Source organism: Muscardinus avellanarius (genome assembly GCF_963383645.1).
Source record: "Muscardinus avellanarius genome assembly, chromosome: 10".
Lineage (NCBI taxonomy): Eukaryota > Metazoa > Chordata > Mammalia > Rodentia > Gliridae > Muscardinus > Muscardinus avellanarius.
This window is the reverse complement of record NC_137796.1, coordinates 80511276-80527003: the sequence shown is the minus strand read 5'-3', so window position 1 is coordinate 80527003 and position 15728 is coordinate 80511276. Positions and strand designations below refer to the sequence as shown.

General features: G+C 52.4%; 1 protein-coding gene across 2 annotated transcripts in view; it reads right to left on the bottom strand.

Annotated features, from left to right (window-relative positions):
* Positions 1 to 14462: 14462 nt before the first annotated feature.
* The window catches only part of PRKRIP1 (PRKR interacting protein 1), a gene marked incomplete at both ends in the record, with an annotated part of 33164 nt that continues 31898 nt past the window's right edge, over positions 14463 to 15728 (bottom strand). The window contains one exon of one of the 2 annotated variants that reach the window (XM_080703417.1): positions 14463 to 14556. In XM_080703417.1, the coding sequence (XP_080559543.1) occupies positions 14463 to 14556 (94 nt within the window). Of the gene's footprint in view, positions 14564 to 15728 lie in introns of both variants that reach the window. The other variant, XM_080703416.1, reaches the window with a different exon arrangement.

Below are 15728 nucleotides of genomic sequence, written 5' to 3'. Positions count from 1 at the left end.
CAGGCTGGGGTGGGAGAGAGGGAGACAGGCTCAGCCATCCTAGCTAGTTCCTGTGGCCTGGGAAAGCCAGGCTCCACGTGCATTTAATCTTCTGTGGTATATATCCCATGCAGAGCTATATAGGTTCCAAAGGTAGAGTGGGGATGGGGTCCTGGTCTCTGAGACAGTCCCCAAGCCAGATTGTGGGGACCACCTGCAGAAGAGGGGCCCGGAGTGCATTAGTGGGAGAGGGGGTCGGGAAGGCATTAGTGGACATCACCATGGTAAAGGTGTTCTGCAAAGCAGGAGCCGCCTCCCTCCCCACACCTCTCTCCCCAGAAGTCTCCAAGACAGTGTGGCTCTTGGGTGAGTGGAATTCAAAGGCTGACTCAGAGCACCCCCTGAATCCTCCATTTATGCACCATCTTTAAAGAACAGGGAGCCTTAGCCTTCAGAAAGAGCCCAGGAGCCGGGCGTGGTGGCACACACTTGTAATCCCAGCATTCGGAAGGCGGAGACTGGAAGATCACAGTTTGCGGACAGCCTCAGCTACTTAATGAGGCCCCTTGCAACTCTATGAGACCCTGTTTCAAAAATAAAGAATAAAAAATTAGGGCTGATAGAATGATATAAAATATAAAGAATAAAAATTAAAAGAATAAAAAATTAAAATTAAAATTAAAATTAAAGAAAAAAATTAAAAGAATAAAAGATAAAGAATAAAAAATTAGAGGTAGAATACCCCTGGGTTCCATCCCCAGTATCGAGAAGAAAAAAAAAGGGCTGGGGGTAGAGCTCTAGGCTTAATACCCAATACCAATAAATACGTTAATTCAAAACAAAACAAAACAAAAATACTGTTCCAATGTCCAGCTGCCAACTGTAAAACAGACATTTCCAAGTTATCACCAGCGCTTCACATCCAACTTTAAATTTTTATCAGTATAGTTTATCCTAAAAACAAATACCTGGCTTATATAACTCAAATTAAGCCATGTCCAAGTAGATGAGGAAAGCTTTAACAAAATGAAAACCTGAGTTAATTAACTGACATGAGCAGATTTTAAGGAGAAACGGACACTGGGGACCCCAGAGTCACCCCTGACAGACACAGGCTTTGACAATAATGTTGCCCAAACATAAGAACTGGTCTGTTGAGATTTGTGCATTTGACCCCAGATCCCCACTAACCCAAATAGGGAACTGGTGGTCTCCAGTGGCCTCAGGCAGCTTGGGCAGCCATGCCAGAATCCAGCTCTGATTAATCCCCAGAGCGCGCTTGAAGGGCACAGGCACCTTGCAGCTCACTTGGCCCTGGTAACCTCCGTGTTCAGGCCCACCAGGCCCCATGGAAAGCCTACTTAAATCTATTAAAAACACATCAGGGTTCCTAGGTCCCAGGGTGTGGCTGGGAGCCCGGTGGACTGGGCCAGGTTTGCCAGAGTCAGCAGCAAAGGAAGTGTACCCCCCCTTCATCCATCCATGCCAACCTCTCAGAAGGTTCAACAGGAAGGCGCTGGGGCAGGGGTCTCCCTCGGCACAGGCTGCAGAGCCACGGCTCTTACTGCCAAGCATCAGGATCCCTGGGGAACACTTCCGGGCTCTATCTGCCAGGGGATGCGATTTTCTGATCAGTTAGAGGAATGCCAGCTTGGGCACCCGTTACATCTTGCCTGCATCTGCAGCCAGCAACTCTGTATCCAAGCGCTTCACCTGGAATGACCCTTCCCTTAGAGGAAGAATTCAGAGAAATGATGCTCACTAAGCAATCCACTGGTTAGCTCCAAATAACAGGAAGATGCCACAATTTGAACAGGTACTTTTTTTGGTGTGTGGTACTGGGGATGGAACCCAGGGGCAATCTACCTCCGAGCTACATCCCCTGCCCTGTTTTTTATTTTTATTTATTTATTTATTTATTTATTTATTTATTTATTTATTTATTTTGCGGGTTTGGGGATGGAACCCAGGGGCATTTGACCTCTGAGCTACACCCCCTGCCCTATTTTTTATTCTTTATTTTGAAACAGGGTTTCACTAAGTTGCAGAGGGCCTCACTAAGTAGCTGAGGCTGTCCGCGAACCGGGATCCTCCTGTCTCAGCCTCCCGAATGCTGGGATTACAAGCGTGCGCCACCACACCCGGTTTATTCTTTATTTTGAAACGGGGTATCACTGAGTTGCAAAGGGCCTCACTCAGTAGCTGAGGCTGGCTTCAAACCTGTGTGATCCTCCTGTCTCAGCCTCCCAAATGCTGGGATTAGAAGTGTGTGCCACCACACCCAGCGGACAAAGTACAACTTTTCCTTCCCCTTCCCATGGAGGTCATAACGGAGTTAGTTACACGGAGACAGTATGTAGGGAGCGTCGAGCAGAGAGAGCTAGTCCTTGCCCCCTGCACCCCAGAGATGCTCCCTGCACGAGAAGGGGGAGGAGGCACAGTCTCCACCTCCAAGGAACTCACTGTCCAGTGCCGACAGAGACAAGGGGGTGACTCTCGTCCAATGAGCTCACTGCTATAGTGACGGGGAGCAGAGAAGAGCCGCTGCCTCCCACTAAGGCAAGGGAAAGGTCACTGCAGGGAACACCAGACAGCAAGCTTAGGGGACTCAGGCACCGTAGGGAAGATAGCCTTGGCAAAGAGGGACCCTCCCTCCAAGAGATGCTGCCTGCACAGAGGGTTCTGAGAAGCAGGAAGCGCGGCTTTTGGGATGGCCTCCCTGCTCCAGGGGGCAGGGAGGTGTGGGTGGGAGACCCTTGGAGCCAGGGCCGCAGCACCACCCTGTCTAGCAGGCAGTCTGTGGTGGGTTTTCACCGGGTGGTGCCTGGCCACAGGGGCATGGGAGTTGGTGACGAGGACATTCAGGCCCTGCTGAGACCATCTGGGCTGGGGCCACCATTTGAGCCAATGAAACAGTTGGTGGGCTGAGAAGACTGGGAGTCCAGGGAGCGCTGGTGGCCTCCCAAAGGAGGAGGGGCTGTGTGCGGTGAAGCAGAGGGAAGCCCAGGGGCCACCTGTGAATGTAAGCTAGGCTCTAGTTGGACAGTGGAGACCTAGAGCCTCAGGGGAGTGAGTTCTGAGGGTGGCCTCCAGGGAGTGGCGGGGCACTGCTGCAGGTAGCCCCAGAGTACACTGGGGTGGGCAAGAAGGGCTGTCTGTCTGCCTGGAGCTGGGTCTTGACACACAAGAATAAGTACTAAAGACAGAGAGAGAAGCCACCTCCTTCAGAATGACCAGCCCAGACCCTCCCAGCCAAGGCCTCCCTGTCCAGCTTTTGCCCCAGTGGGTGGAGCAGCCTGGTCCCCATACTGCAGGCTGGGGGGAGGGGGTGTGAGAAGGGACAAAATGGGGCCTGACATTTCTTTTTTTTTTTTTCTTTTTTTTTTCTCTTTTTTTTCCTTCCAGTACTGGGGATGGAACCCAGGGGCATTCTACCTCCGAGCGACACTCCCAGCCCTATTTTTTATTCTTTATTTTGAAACAGGGTCTCACTGAGTTGCAAAGGGCCTCACTAAGTAGCTGAGGCTGTCAGCGAACCTGGATCCTCCTGTCTCAGCCTCCCAAATGCTGGGATTACAAGCATGTGTCAGCCTGACATTTCTGACAGGTACACAAGCTCAGAAGAATGCTCTCCTAGCTAAACCTTCTGGGGACTGTTTTTATAAGGAACCGAAATAAGGTCTTGTAGAAAAAATTCTCTCTCTCGGTCTCTGTCTCTCAGCGATTCTCCTTGGCAGGCTTGTTTGAAACATTTCTGGGGGACAGGTTTTGGAGTTTGTCTTATCTTCCTCTAAACATCTGGGACTCAGGAAATGTCTCTGTCGCACATGGGTGCGCGGAGGGATCCCTGCACCCCACAGGGGTCTCCCAGAGGTGTCCACCCATGTCTCTATCCCTTCTCCTGGAGAAGGCCCAGATTCGGCCGGCGCCCCCAACTTCCGAATCCTCTGCTCACGGCGCCCCGCCCGGCCCGGGATCCCGCAGCCCTGGGGCCACCTGGCTGCCCTTAACCACTCGGCCATCCTCTATTCCCGCTCCATCCCAAGCTCGCCCAGGACGAGGCGCAGTACCTTCCCGGGCCAGTGTCCTCGGTCCAACCTCCCCCCCACTGGACTGACACCACCGTCCCCCCCATTTCCGTGGCCGGTTCCCCGCGGCTGAGCACTCACCGGAGCAGTCCTGCGGGCGCCCGGCTCCCGCCTGGGGCTGGAGCGTGGCCCTGCGGCCCCTCGTCCTTCCGCCTGGAGAGGGGTCCCCGGCCCCGCCTCCGCCCCGCCCCCGCAGCCGCTGCTATGGCAACGGGGCGCCGCCATCACGTGGCCGCCCCCAGGGGTGCCTCGGGCCACGTGACCTGCGGCCCTGGCTGGGAGGGGGGAGCTCCGGGTGCCCCCCACCTGGACCACCCAGGGCGTGCTGCTGGGAAGACCGCCAGCCGTGCGCACCTCCTCCGCCTCGCTCAGCGGAGGGCGCGCCCATCCCCGGCCGAGACCCAGGAGCCTGGCTTTCTCTGACCCCGGTCAGACACGCAAGGTCCGCAGAGCCATCCCTGCTGGGCCCACGGGTGTGTGGGTCTGAGCCCTGAAGGTCGCGCCGGGGGCCTCAGGGCTCGCCTCGGAGGATGGGAGGATGCGGGGCAGCGGTCCTCGGCGGCTGCTGCTGCGTGGAGGGCTGGAGTGGGAACTGGGCGGGGAAGGAGAAGGGGCGGCTCAGCCTGGCCACACCGGAGTTTGCCCAGGGTGCGCAGTGGCACCGCGAAACCAGCTGGTCTGGGTTGCCCGGGTCGCACCGCCCACTCCCAGGTCCAGCGAGATGGGGGGGGGCACCCAACCTGGGCCCTGGGGGTCGTGGTCCGAAGGCCATGCTCAGGGCAGCTCACGGCTGCACAAAAGGGCGTCGGCACCGCGGCGGGTCCCTTCCACTCGCTTCAGCAGCGGCCTCTCATCCTTCCTGGTGAACTCTGTGGTTTACAACCGAGATATGCAAACAGGAACCTTCCTTTTCAGGAAGTTCACATGAATAATTCACCGAGAGGCGAGATGGGTTCATATATATCAGCCGGCCGGTGCCAGACGGCTCCTGGAGGCCTTCCTCTGCCTGGTAGGCTGTTGCATGCCCTACATAGGATTTTTCCATCTGTCACTACAGCATTAGACTGTGACACACTTATCCAAATGAAAGAAAAATTCCATTCGTGTCGCCCGCTCCAAGTTTTCTGACAACTGGAAGAATAAAGATGTTGCTGATGCCAGGCTAAGTCTCTTTATACATCAGGTTGCACTTAAGGTCATTGCCGAGAGCTGAGTGGTACCTTTAAATCCAGAAGGCCCTTAAACACAGATTAAACCAGTTTCCCCCATGTGGGTTGCTGACCTAACAGGGAGGTCAGGCCCTAACAGGGGCATAAGCAAATGACAGGGTCTGACAACTGCCTCCCTGAGCTATAAGCCCAGCCCTATTTTACTTTTAGTTTTGAAACAGGGTCTAAGCTGAGGAGGGCCCTGCTGTAGCAAAGGGCTCATTTTATTTCAGGGAGCAAATCCTCAAAAGATCGTGTTGTGGCTTGCGCTCGTGCGCACGCGCTCTCTCTCTGTACTGGGGATTGAGTCCAGGGGCATTCTACTTGTAAAGCTACACTCCCAGCCCTATTTGGAAACAGTCTCGTAAGTGGACAAGGCTGGCCTCACCAGCGATGCTTGCGTCTCAGCCTCTCAAGGACTGGGATTACTGGTGTGCACCCAGTTCACATTGTGGCTTCCAAACCTCAAGCTCGTGGTAAGCGATCTTGAAAACAGGAAGAATGCTTTGTAAACTACAGTAGCTGAATCATCGATGGAAACCGTCTCAGCAAGGGAGGTGTCTGCTTCTTGCACTCACGCAGGAAGCCTGGCTTTGCTGTCCTTTAGAAAGTTTCCAGCATCATTGGTGACGCCTCCACCCGCATGTCTGGACAGCAGCGGAATGTCAGCTGTGATTACCAGTGCTTCTCAGAGCCATTTTCCTACCCAAATAGAGGGAATGTTTTTCCTCCTAAAAAATTAAGGGAGGTGAATGTGAAGGAACCATAATGGACGATTTAACAGTCACAAAACTGATGGCTGAAGGGTCCTTCTCAGGCACATGGTGGTTGAGTGGGAGGTGTATTGCTATGAAGTGTTGGGGTCAAGGTGACAGATGCCCCAGTTGTGAGCCTCCGCTATCCTCCCCTTGAAAAAAGAAAATTTGGCTGGGCGTGGTGGCGTACGCTTGTAATCCCTGCGCTTGGGAGGCGGAGACAGGAGGATCATGCTCAGGTTCGAAGCCAGCTGTACTGGCTTAAGAGACCCTGTTTCCGAATAAAAATAGGTCTGGGAGTGTAACCTGGAGGTAGGAGGGTTTCCAGGAACCCCAGTACCACAAAAAAAGAAAAAAGAAAAAAGAAAAAAAAAATTTGAGGCACAAACCAGAGGCCAACCACATTGTAGTCCTGCCCATCAATACACACTCCCACATGCAGTGCACCACTGGCCCCTGCTTTCCCCTTAACCTCTGGTCTTCCTATTGCGGATGGCCTGCAGAGGCGTGGCCAACGTGTTCAGTCCCCTGGACTCTTGTTTCTTCCTCCTTGATCATTCACTCCTGTGGCCTAGCCCTGTCATCACCCACAGCAGCTCCTCCATAACATCTGAATTCAAACATCCTGATATTTTAATCAGGTGTGTGTGTGTGTGTGTGTGTGTGTGTGTGAGAGAGAGAGAGTGTGTGTGTGTGTGTGTGTGTGAGAGAGAGAGAGAGAGATGGGATTGAGCCCGGGGTGTTCTGCCTCTGAGCTATACCCCCACCCAGCCCTATTTTAGTTTTGAAGCGGTCTCACTAAGTTGAGGAGGGCCTTGCTAGGTTGCTAACTAAGGCTGGCCTCAAACCTGTAATCCTCTTGTCTCCGCCTCCTAAGCACTAGGGTTACAGGTATGAGTATACAGCCTAGCCTTAGTCAGCTTCTTAATACTATAATGAAACACCAGAAGCAGGCTCCTTTATAAAGACAAGAGGTTTATTTTGGCTCAGTTCTGACCTTTTTTGTGAACAGTGCAGGCTTTGGAGAGGACCCCCAGGCTGCATAATATCAAAGTGGGACTAGTGTATATCTGTGTGGTTACTCTACCTCAAAGCCACCAGGATTCAGTCATGGGGCCCCACCCTAATGACCTAATCTAATCACTCTCCCAAAGCCCCGCCTTTTAACTCAGTTGGATTGTTTCCACCCTCTTAATACTATTAGCACGAGACTTTGAGGATTAAGGTCCTATATGAATTGGGGTGAGGATCCCTAACTCTCACTTTCTTACTTGGGGCTGCCACTCCCCTTCCCGGGCCTTTCTCTCTCCTTCCCCATCAGCTAGACTCTTCCAGCCACACTCCACCAGTCCCCAGGTGGCAGCCTTTCTCCCTCATGGCCAGGCCATCCACCATCTTCATCTCCTCCTCAGCCCTCCGCAGCCCACTGACATCATGCTATAAACCCAAAGGCTGTTCCAGCCATCAGCTTCCCTGGGCAGAAAAAAGCTGCAGGGACTCCACCTTACCCAGTTTCTTTCCCTCACCGTCTGTCCCGGGATATGCTTCTCAGCTCTGGCTGGGTCCCCCCTTTTCCACACTGCTCTCAGGCTGGTCTCATCAGTTCTACTGTTTCAAGAGCCATGTGCAATCTAAGACTCCCAAGCTCCAGTCTGGAGCTCTCTTCTGGGCCTGACAGGCATCTCCGTGGTGTGCGTCCCAGGGGCCCTGCCCATGCCCACATACCCGCTCCACCTCCTAGGCCACCTGTCTCAGCCGGCGGGCGACATCATCAATCTGGCGCACTCCCCTCCCTGTGGAGTCCTGTGAATTCTCCCACAGCAATGTCTCTGGACTCTCCCCACACCCCTTGCCCCACTCGCCTCCATCCAGGGCACCATCCAGGCCACCGGAGCCTCTGGCCGCATTACTGCCATGCCTCCCGCCAGTGCCCTCATGGCTATCCTCTGCCCTGCAAGGCAAAAGACTCCTTGAGGAGGCCGGGTCAGAGGCCACACAGCACTGTGCACCGCTCCAATCAGAACCTGTTCCTGAAGCCAGGTGTGACGGTGCACGCTTGTAATCCCAGCATTCAGGAGGCGAAGACTGGAGGATGGCGGTTCGCAGAGAGCCTCAGCTACTTAGTGAGGCTCTTTGCAACTCAGTGAGACCCTGTTTCAAAATAAAGAATAAAAAATAGGGCTGAGGGTGTGTAGCTCAGAGGTAGAGTGGCCCTGGGTTCCATGCCCAGCACAAAACAACAACAAAACCTGTTCCTGGAAGGCAGGCCCGAGCCCTGCACCCTGGAATCCTCTGGCTTTAGCACTTGGTTGGGTTCAATAAACATCTACATTCCATGGAATGAGAAAGCCTCTTTGTACTTGCTCAGGGTTGATTTCTAAGCCTGTACTCTTTATGGAAATATATGTTAATATATGGTAATTGCAGCTCACTTTCGTCAAGTGTGCCAAAGAGTAAACATGAATTAACTTCCAAAGGGGAGACAGCAAACATGCCTGTTTCCCTGTCAGGGAAGAAATTTCGCACAGCTCCCCTCCTTCAGTGCGGCCCTAGAACTAGATCAATTATGTCCTTAGGTCCAAAGGTCAGTAGAACATCACTCCTCTCACTCAACTTCACAACCGGTTTTTCAAAAGACACATGTTGAAAACAGGGAAATAAATTTAAAATAATGGTACTTAATGTGCTCCAAGCTGGCACTGCACAAGGAAGGGTGTGGGGGCAGAACTTCCTGGGGCACCTGTTTAAAATGCATATTTTGAGAGCCAGGCGTGGTGGCGCATGTTTGTAATCCCAGCATTTAGGAGGTTCGCAGACAGCCTCAGCTACTTAGTGAGGCCCTCTGCAACTCAGTGAGACCCTGTTTCAAAATAAAGAATAAAAAAATAGGGCTGTGGGTATAGCTCGGAGGTAGAATGCTCCTGGGTTCCATCCCCAATACATCAAAAAATAAATAAAATAAAATGCTTATTTCGCACCCAAACTGTGAGGAGTTAGATCTCTGAGGGTGTAACCTGGGAGTCTGGATTGTTGAGCGGTTTCCTGCACAGCTGCTGCCGCTACATGCATAACAATCACCAGCTGCAGGCAGCTACTCTGTTCTTCCTGCCACATTATCTGTTAGGTTTGAGGAATTTCCCTGCCTGCTTCCGTCCCTGGGATTTGCTCCATCACTCAACGGACATTTACTGAGCATCTATTATGCCCCACGCCCTGTGCTGACACTGGAGACACAGCAAGGAACAGGACGAGCAGGTTCTTGTTCTTCTGGAGTTGATGGTGGGGCAGTAAACTGTAACAGAGGGTAAACAAATGACAGGTGCTGTGGAAGGTGGTGGAAGGCCTCTTCAAGGAAGTGATATCTGAGCTGAGGCCTGACTGAGAGGCGCGGCCACGCAAGTGCAGGGCAGCGTGGGTAAGGGAACAGGAGGGGAAGGGCACGCAGCAGGGCCGTGCATCCGGTCTTATTCCAAGAGGGGAGCCAGTGGGGACCTAATGCAGGTGGTGACGAGATCTGGCTTGTTTCCAAAGGGCACTCTGGCTGCTGCCTGGAGACCGTGAAAGTGAGCGGGACCAGGACCTACTGATGGGGGGCTGTGGGAGGGTACGAGAAGCAGGCCGCCAACGTGACCCTGCCCTTGGGCGTGTGTGGGCTCAGTGTGTGGACGGCAGCGTGGTTTACCACAGCGGGGAGATGGAGGAGGAGCACACCTAGGGGCTGAAAGTCACATTACTTTTACAGGAGGCTCAAGGTCCTGCTTAGACATGGAGGGGAGCCATCAGGCAGGCAGGGGCCACAGGAGTGCGGGGCTCGGAAGGCATGACAAGGAACACACACAAGACAGTGTGCCGGTCACTCTAACACTGAGGGTCTGAGCAGAGGGGCGAGCGGAGCGCAGCCGCAGGAGAGCGGGAGCCCGGTAGGATGCTCAGCACGAGCACTGCACACAAGGCCGCCCTGGGCGTCGGAGGGGAAGGTGACGAGGTGCCAGGTGCTGCGAGCTGCTGGACAATGTGGGGCCATGCAGGGCAGACCCTGACCCCAACCCTTGCGCTCTGTCCACCTCTCCACGACTGACAAAGTTGGGTGAGGGGGAGGACACACAAAAGACAGGTGGGATGTGGAGGTCTGAGGATAAGCATCTAGAACGGGGTTGCAGGTGACACATGTGGGCTCACGTTCAGCGTGGACTGACCAGCACAGCCGCCTGCTTCTCCAGATGAGAAAAGTGCTGGCACCAAAGAAGCACAAGCTCCTGCATTAGAAACGCTTATCTCGCCGGGCGTGGTGGCGCACGCTTGTAATCCCCGCGCTTGGGAGGAGGAGACAGGAGGATCGCGCAGGTTCGAAGCCAGCTTCTCTGGCTTAAGAGACTGTTTCCAAGCAAAAAAAAAAAAAAAAAGATATATATATATAAATAAAATAGGTTTGGGAGTATAGCCTGGAGGTAGAAGAGTTTCCAGGAACCCCAGTACCACCAAAAAAAAAAAAAGCTTATCTCAGTAATTAATTCCAGGCTGCTCAACCTCACGTGCACACACACACACGCCACTGATGCAAGTAATTCACAGGAGCTTTGCTCTGTGGCGTCAAAATGAACACTCCATTAGTGAGTACTGAACCCCTGCCCCTCCTGCAAACACAGAGGTCCCTCCAGCAACATTTCAACAGCTGATCAAGGCCTTGCTCTGTTTCTTTTGGAAGGTGCCTTATTCACTATCTAATGTTGATTCATTAACAGTGGGCTCACGGCCAACAGCACTCCTAATTCAGGCTGAACAAGGCTGATCTGACACACAGATTTTCTCTGAAAGGCACATCACAGCCTTCTTGTGCTCAGAAACACTAAACAGCACTTGAGCACTATGCCTGGGGGATAGTTTAAACAGAAAAACCAACAAGAAAAAGCAAAAAATGCAGAACACCTGCCACCAAATAGACCACAAGAAGGACGCAGAGTGTGAGGTGAAATACAGAAGCAGCGTGCTGCTCGGTCAGCCCCACCTGGGACATACACAGCGCCAGCAGCTCAGTGTGTCCACAGATGACTCTGAAGCACCACCAGTGTGGACTTGGGGTTACAAATACACTTTAATGAACAGGCGAATTTACAAATATGGAATCCATGGACACTGAGAATCAACTGTATTTAAACCTATTTCATGAGCCGGGCGTGGTGGCGCACACTTGTAATCCCAGCATTTGGGAGGCTGAGACAGGAGGATCATGGTTCGAGGCCAGCCTCAGCTCCTACTTAGTAAGGCCCTTTGCAACTCAGTGAAACCCTGTTTCAAATAAATAACAAAAAATTGGGCTGGGGTTGTAGCTCGGAGGTAGAATGCCCCTGGGTTATATCCCCGGTACCACACACACACACACACCCTATTTAATGCCAGGCAATGGCGGCACATACCTGTAAGCCCAGACTTTGGAGACCAGAAGATCAGAAATTCAAGGCCAGTCAGGGCAATTTAGCAAGACCTAGTCCCTCCACCCCCCCGCAAAAAAAAAAAAAACAGAAAAAGGGCTGGGGGAGCCGGGCATGGTGGCGCATGCTTGTAATCCCAGCGTTCAGGAGGCTGAGACAGGAGGATCCAAGTTCATGGACAGCCTCAGCTACTTAGTGAAGCCCTTTGCAACTCAGTGAGACCCTGTTTCAAAATAAAGAAAAGAAAATAGAGCTGAGGGTGTAGCTTGGAGGTAGCATGCCCCTGGGTTCCATCCCCAGTACCGCAAAAAAAAAAAAAAAAAGGGAGCTGGGGGTGTAGCCAGTGGGAGAGCCTCTAGATTCAATCTCCAGTATTCAGTATTCCCCCCCCCACACTCACTCGTGTGCACCCATGCACCAGGCCTCACTGAGAGTCCCTGCCAAGCTTGGGCCACACACAGCCTCTCCACAGCACAGCACATCTGTATAATGGATTCTGAAGTCCGCCGACATCTGCAGGGCTCAGTCCAGCTCTGCCACTTACTCACTGGGAGACAAATCTGGTCTGGTAAACCCCACAGAAAATCTAATTGAAGGGCAGAGTATTCTAATACAAATAACTGGGCTGGAGCAGGGCCACAGCACAGAGCGATCAGTACGAGTCTGCGGGTGAGTGACGATCGAAGCCTACCTTGCTGTAAGTCAGAACCTTGAATGTGAGGTTCTCTCCCTTCAAGTACTACAGGCCTGACCGTGCTTGGCTTCCGAGATCAGACGGGACCCGGTGCGCTGAGGGAGTATGGCTGCAGACTCCGGAGGCTTTCTGAAACACTAAGTGATGCTGTATACACCCTTAGGTTCAACTCCAGCTTTCCACCCACGAGTCATCAACAAGGGCATTATTTCATGTTTCTCCCCTAATTGTGGCTTTTTTTTGGTAGAAGGGTCATCTCAGCATCGCTCACTCCCGGCTCCAGGTCTAGGTTTAACTGTCCTCTTTTCTCAAATAACACCTGGGGTGTGGGGAGACTGAGAGTCATTCAACCAAAGGTACTCATGATTCCTTAACAATGGCCAGGAACTGCCAGAGACATCTCCTGCCTATGAAGGCATCAGCTATTAGGTTAGTCATTCACCCACTGGTACCACATCTGCTGAGCGTGTCTCTGGCTCAGGTAGGCCGGCAGAGGTGGCTGGGACTGGTCCCCAGTTCTGACTTGTCGAGAGACAGGGTCAGGACTCACCCAGCTCTTTGGGCTCCGAGCTCTGCACCGTCAGCAGCCTCCAAAGGAAGGAGAGCATCAGCTACACTTAAGCCACAAGGTCCAGCTGCACACTCAAAGCAAGAATGGTACAAACTTGGCGTAGGGAGAGATAAGGGAACCAACAGTCAAAAAACAGGAGAATAAACAAGTCACAAAACCTACCCGCCAAGCCCTGACTCAAGAGAAACACAGGCTTCAAACTGAGTGTGCTGATTTATTAAGAATGACTCTGCTTCAGCTCCCTGCAGGAAAAAAATGTGACTTGAGACACTGAAGGGATAGAAGTTATAGAAGTCACATGGCTCAGAGTGGGGCCAGGGAACTCTACAGGAAAAAAAATTCAACATTCTTGGGTTTCCCTTCACTCAAAGCCCCCATTTCCTTAATGTTATCAAAGTCTATCAAGGGCACACAATATACTTAAGAGTTGAAGATAATCCAGAAATGGAGCAAAGTTTCTAAATAGATCTCTGTCGCCCTGCTGGCCTCAAGGCACTCAGGTCAAAGCTGCCCTCGGTCACCTCCCACACTCCCTGGCTCCGAGTCAGTGCCCGCACTCTGGAGGGGCTGGTTCTGTCTAGACCTGTGCAGGCATGTAGGTTTAGGACTAAATTTACCTAATGACACATAGTAGGAGTGCTGGCCTCCTCTCTGCCTCTAATTCCTAAGGGACCTGGGAAGAAAGCTGTCTCTTCCAGTCCTTTTCTGTTTAGATACCCTTTGGCCTTAGGATGAAAATGCAGGTATTAAGCCAGGCATAGTGGTGCACACCTGTAATCCTAGTACTTGGGAGGCTGAGACAGGAAGACCCAGTTTCAAAGCGAGCCTCAACAACTCAGTGAGTCCCTCAGCAGCCTAGCAAGACCATTTCCAAATAAAAAATAAAACAGGGCTGGAAGTGTAGCTCAGAGGTAGACTGTCCCTGAGTTCAATCTTCAGAAACACACACACACACACACACACACACACACACACACACACACCCCACGCAGCTTTTGGCTTAGCCGTCCCACTCGTCTGGCCTCCCTCGAGCCCCCCTGGTTGAGCCGGGCATGGATTCCCTCCCTGCTTATTTTTCTAGTCAGGGTTGTTTTCCCAACAGCGTTCTCTCTCTCTCCCTCTCTCTCCAGTGTGCCAGCCCCTGGCGGAAGCCCCAGCCCACAGCTCCCTCGGCACATGTGTGTTCTGGGAGCTGCTGGTGGGGACAGATCTTCTGTGGCATGGTCTGCGCTCTCTGCAGGAGGGACAGGGCCAGCCTGAGCCAGATCAAGACAAGTCTGGGCGCAGGTTTGCGTAACCAGGTCTGGACCTGCTGATCTTGAGGCCGCATCTCTGTGTCATTTCACGACCTCTCTACAGCTTTTGTAATGAATGGTTCAGGTCTCTGAAAAAACCTAAAGGTTTCCTGCTCTTTACTAAATGAAATTTCCCTTCACAGAAACCAGTGCCAAGCTCATCACTGTTCAGATCCAAGAGAAGGGCACCAGCGGCAGTGAGGCCCTTCCCCGCCAGCAGGAGCACAGAGGGAGGGAGGCTGAGGCAGTATCCTCGAGTATCCAGGTCACAGTCCCTCTGTCCCCCAGGCTGAGGCTTTGAGCGGCGGGGGCTCTCACGTGTCCCCAGTGCTGCGGGTCCTGGGGAGCCAAGCCATACAGTCTTTCTCTTCAGGGCACATTGAGGATTTTCTGAGGCCCTGGTTATAAATGCACAGGCCCCGGGCAGCTGCTGCGCAAACACCTCATCGCCCCATGATAAAGCTGGGCTCGTCTTCCTCTTCCTCTTCTGTTCCAGATGACTCGTTGGAGGTACTGGATCGCTGGTCCTGGGACTGACTGGGTCCTATAAGCACAGGAAATTCAGATTATAGAGATGTAAATCCACTTCCAGAGTCATGAGAGATTTTATATATATATATGACAGGCTGGGTCCCTCCCCACAGGGCGGGACCTTAGAAAATGAGGAGACTCTGCTGGGCAATATCGTGAGGCAGGCGATGTCGGGAGAGGGGCAGCACTTCCACACGTAGCCCCACTGACAAGACGTAAACTTTAAAAGGAAGGGCATTTCCTCTCCAACGGTGGAGGGGCTTGGAGGTCTCCAGGAGTGATCTAGCCCCTATCCCCGAGAGAAGACTACATTAAAATTATTTTCCCAGCCGGGCGTGGTAGCGCACGCTTGTAATCCCAGCATTCGGGAGGCTGAGACCTGGAGGATCACGGTTCGCGGACAGCCTCAGCTACTTACTGAGGCCCTCTGCAACTCAGTGAGACCCGGTTTCAAAATAAAGAATAAAAAATAGGGCAGGGGGTGTAGCTTGGAGGTCAAATGCCCCTGGGTTCCATCCCCAGACCCGAAAAAAAAAAAAAAAATCCCGTACCGGTCTCTCTTGCCTTTTTCTGCGCCAAAACCTACAATGTATGTATTGGCAGTACTGGAGATGGAACCCAGGGGCATTCTACCTCTGAGCTATACCCCCAGACCTAATTTTTATTCTTTATTTGCAAACAGGGTCTCACTGAGTTGCAAAGAACCTCACTAAGTAGCTGAGGCTGTCCTAGAACCCTGATCCTCTTTTCTCAGCCTCCTGAATGCTGGGATTACAAGTGTATGCCACCATGCCTCCCTATATTTTTTAAATTAATCATTAATTAACTAATTTACTTATTTTGTGGAACTGGGGATCAAACTCAGGGGCATTCTACCTCTGAGCTACACTGGCAGCCTTATTTTTATTCTTTATTTTGAAACAGGGTCTAAGTTGTAGAGAGCCTCACAAGTTGCTAAGCCTGTGCACGAACCTACAATCCTCCTGTCTCAGCCTCCGAAGTACTGGGATTACAAGCACACACCACCACGCCCCACCCCCAGCCCTGTGTGTGTGTGTGTGTGTGTGTGTGTGTGTGTGTGTGTGTGTGTGTGGTACTGGGGTTCCTGGAAACCCTTCTACACTGGGCTACACTCCCAGACCTATTTTTATATTTTTATTTGGAAACAGGGTCTCTTA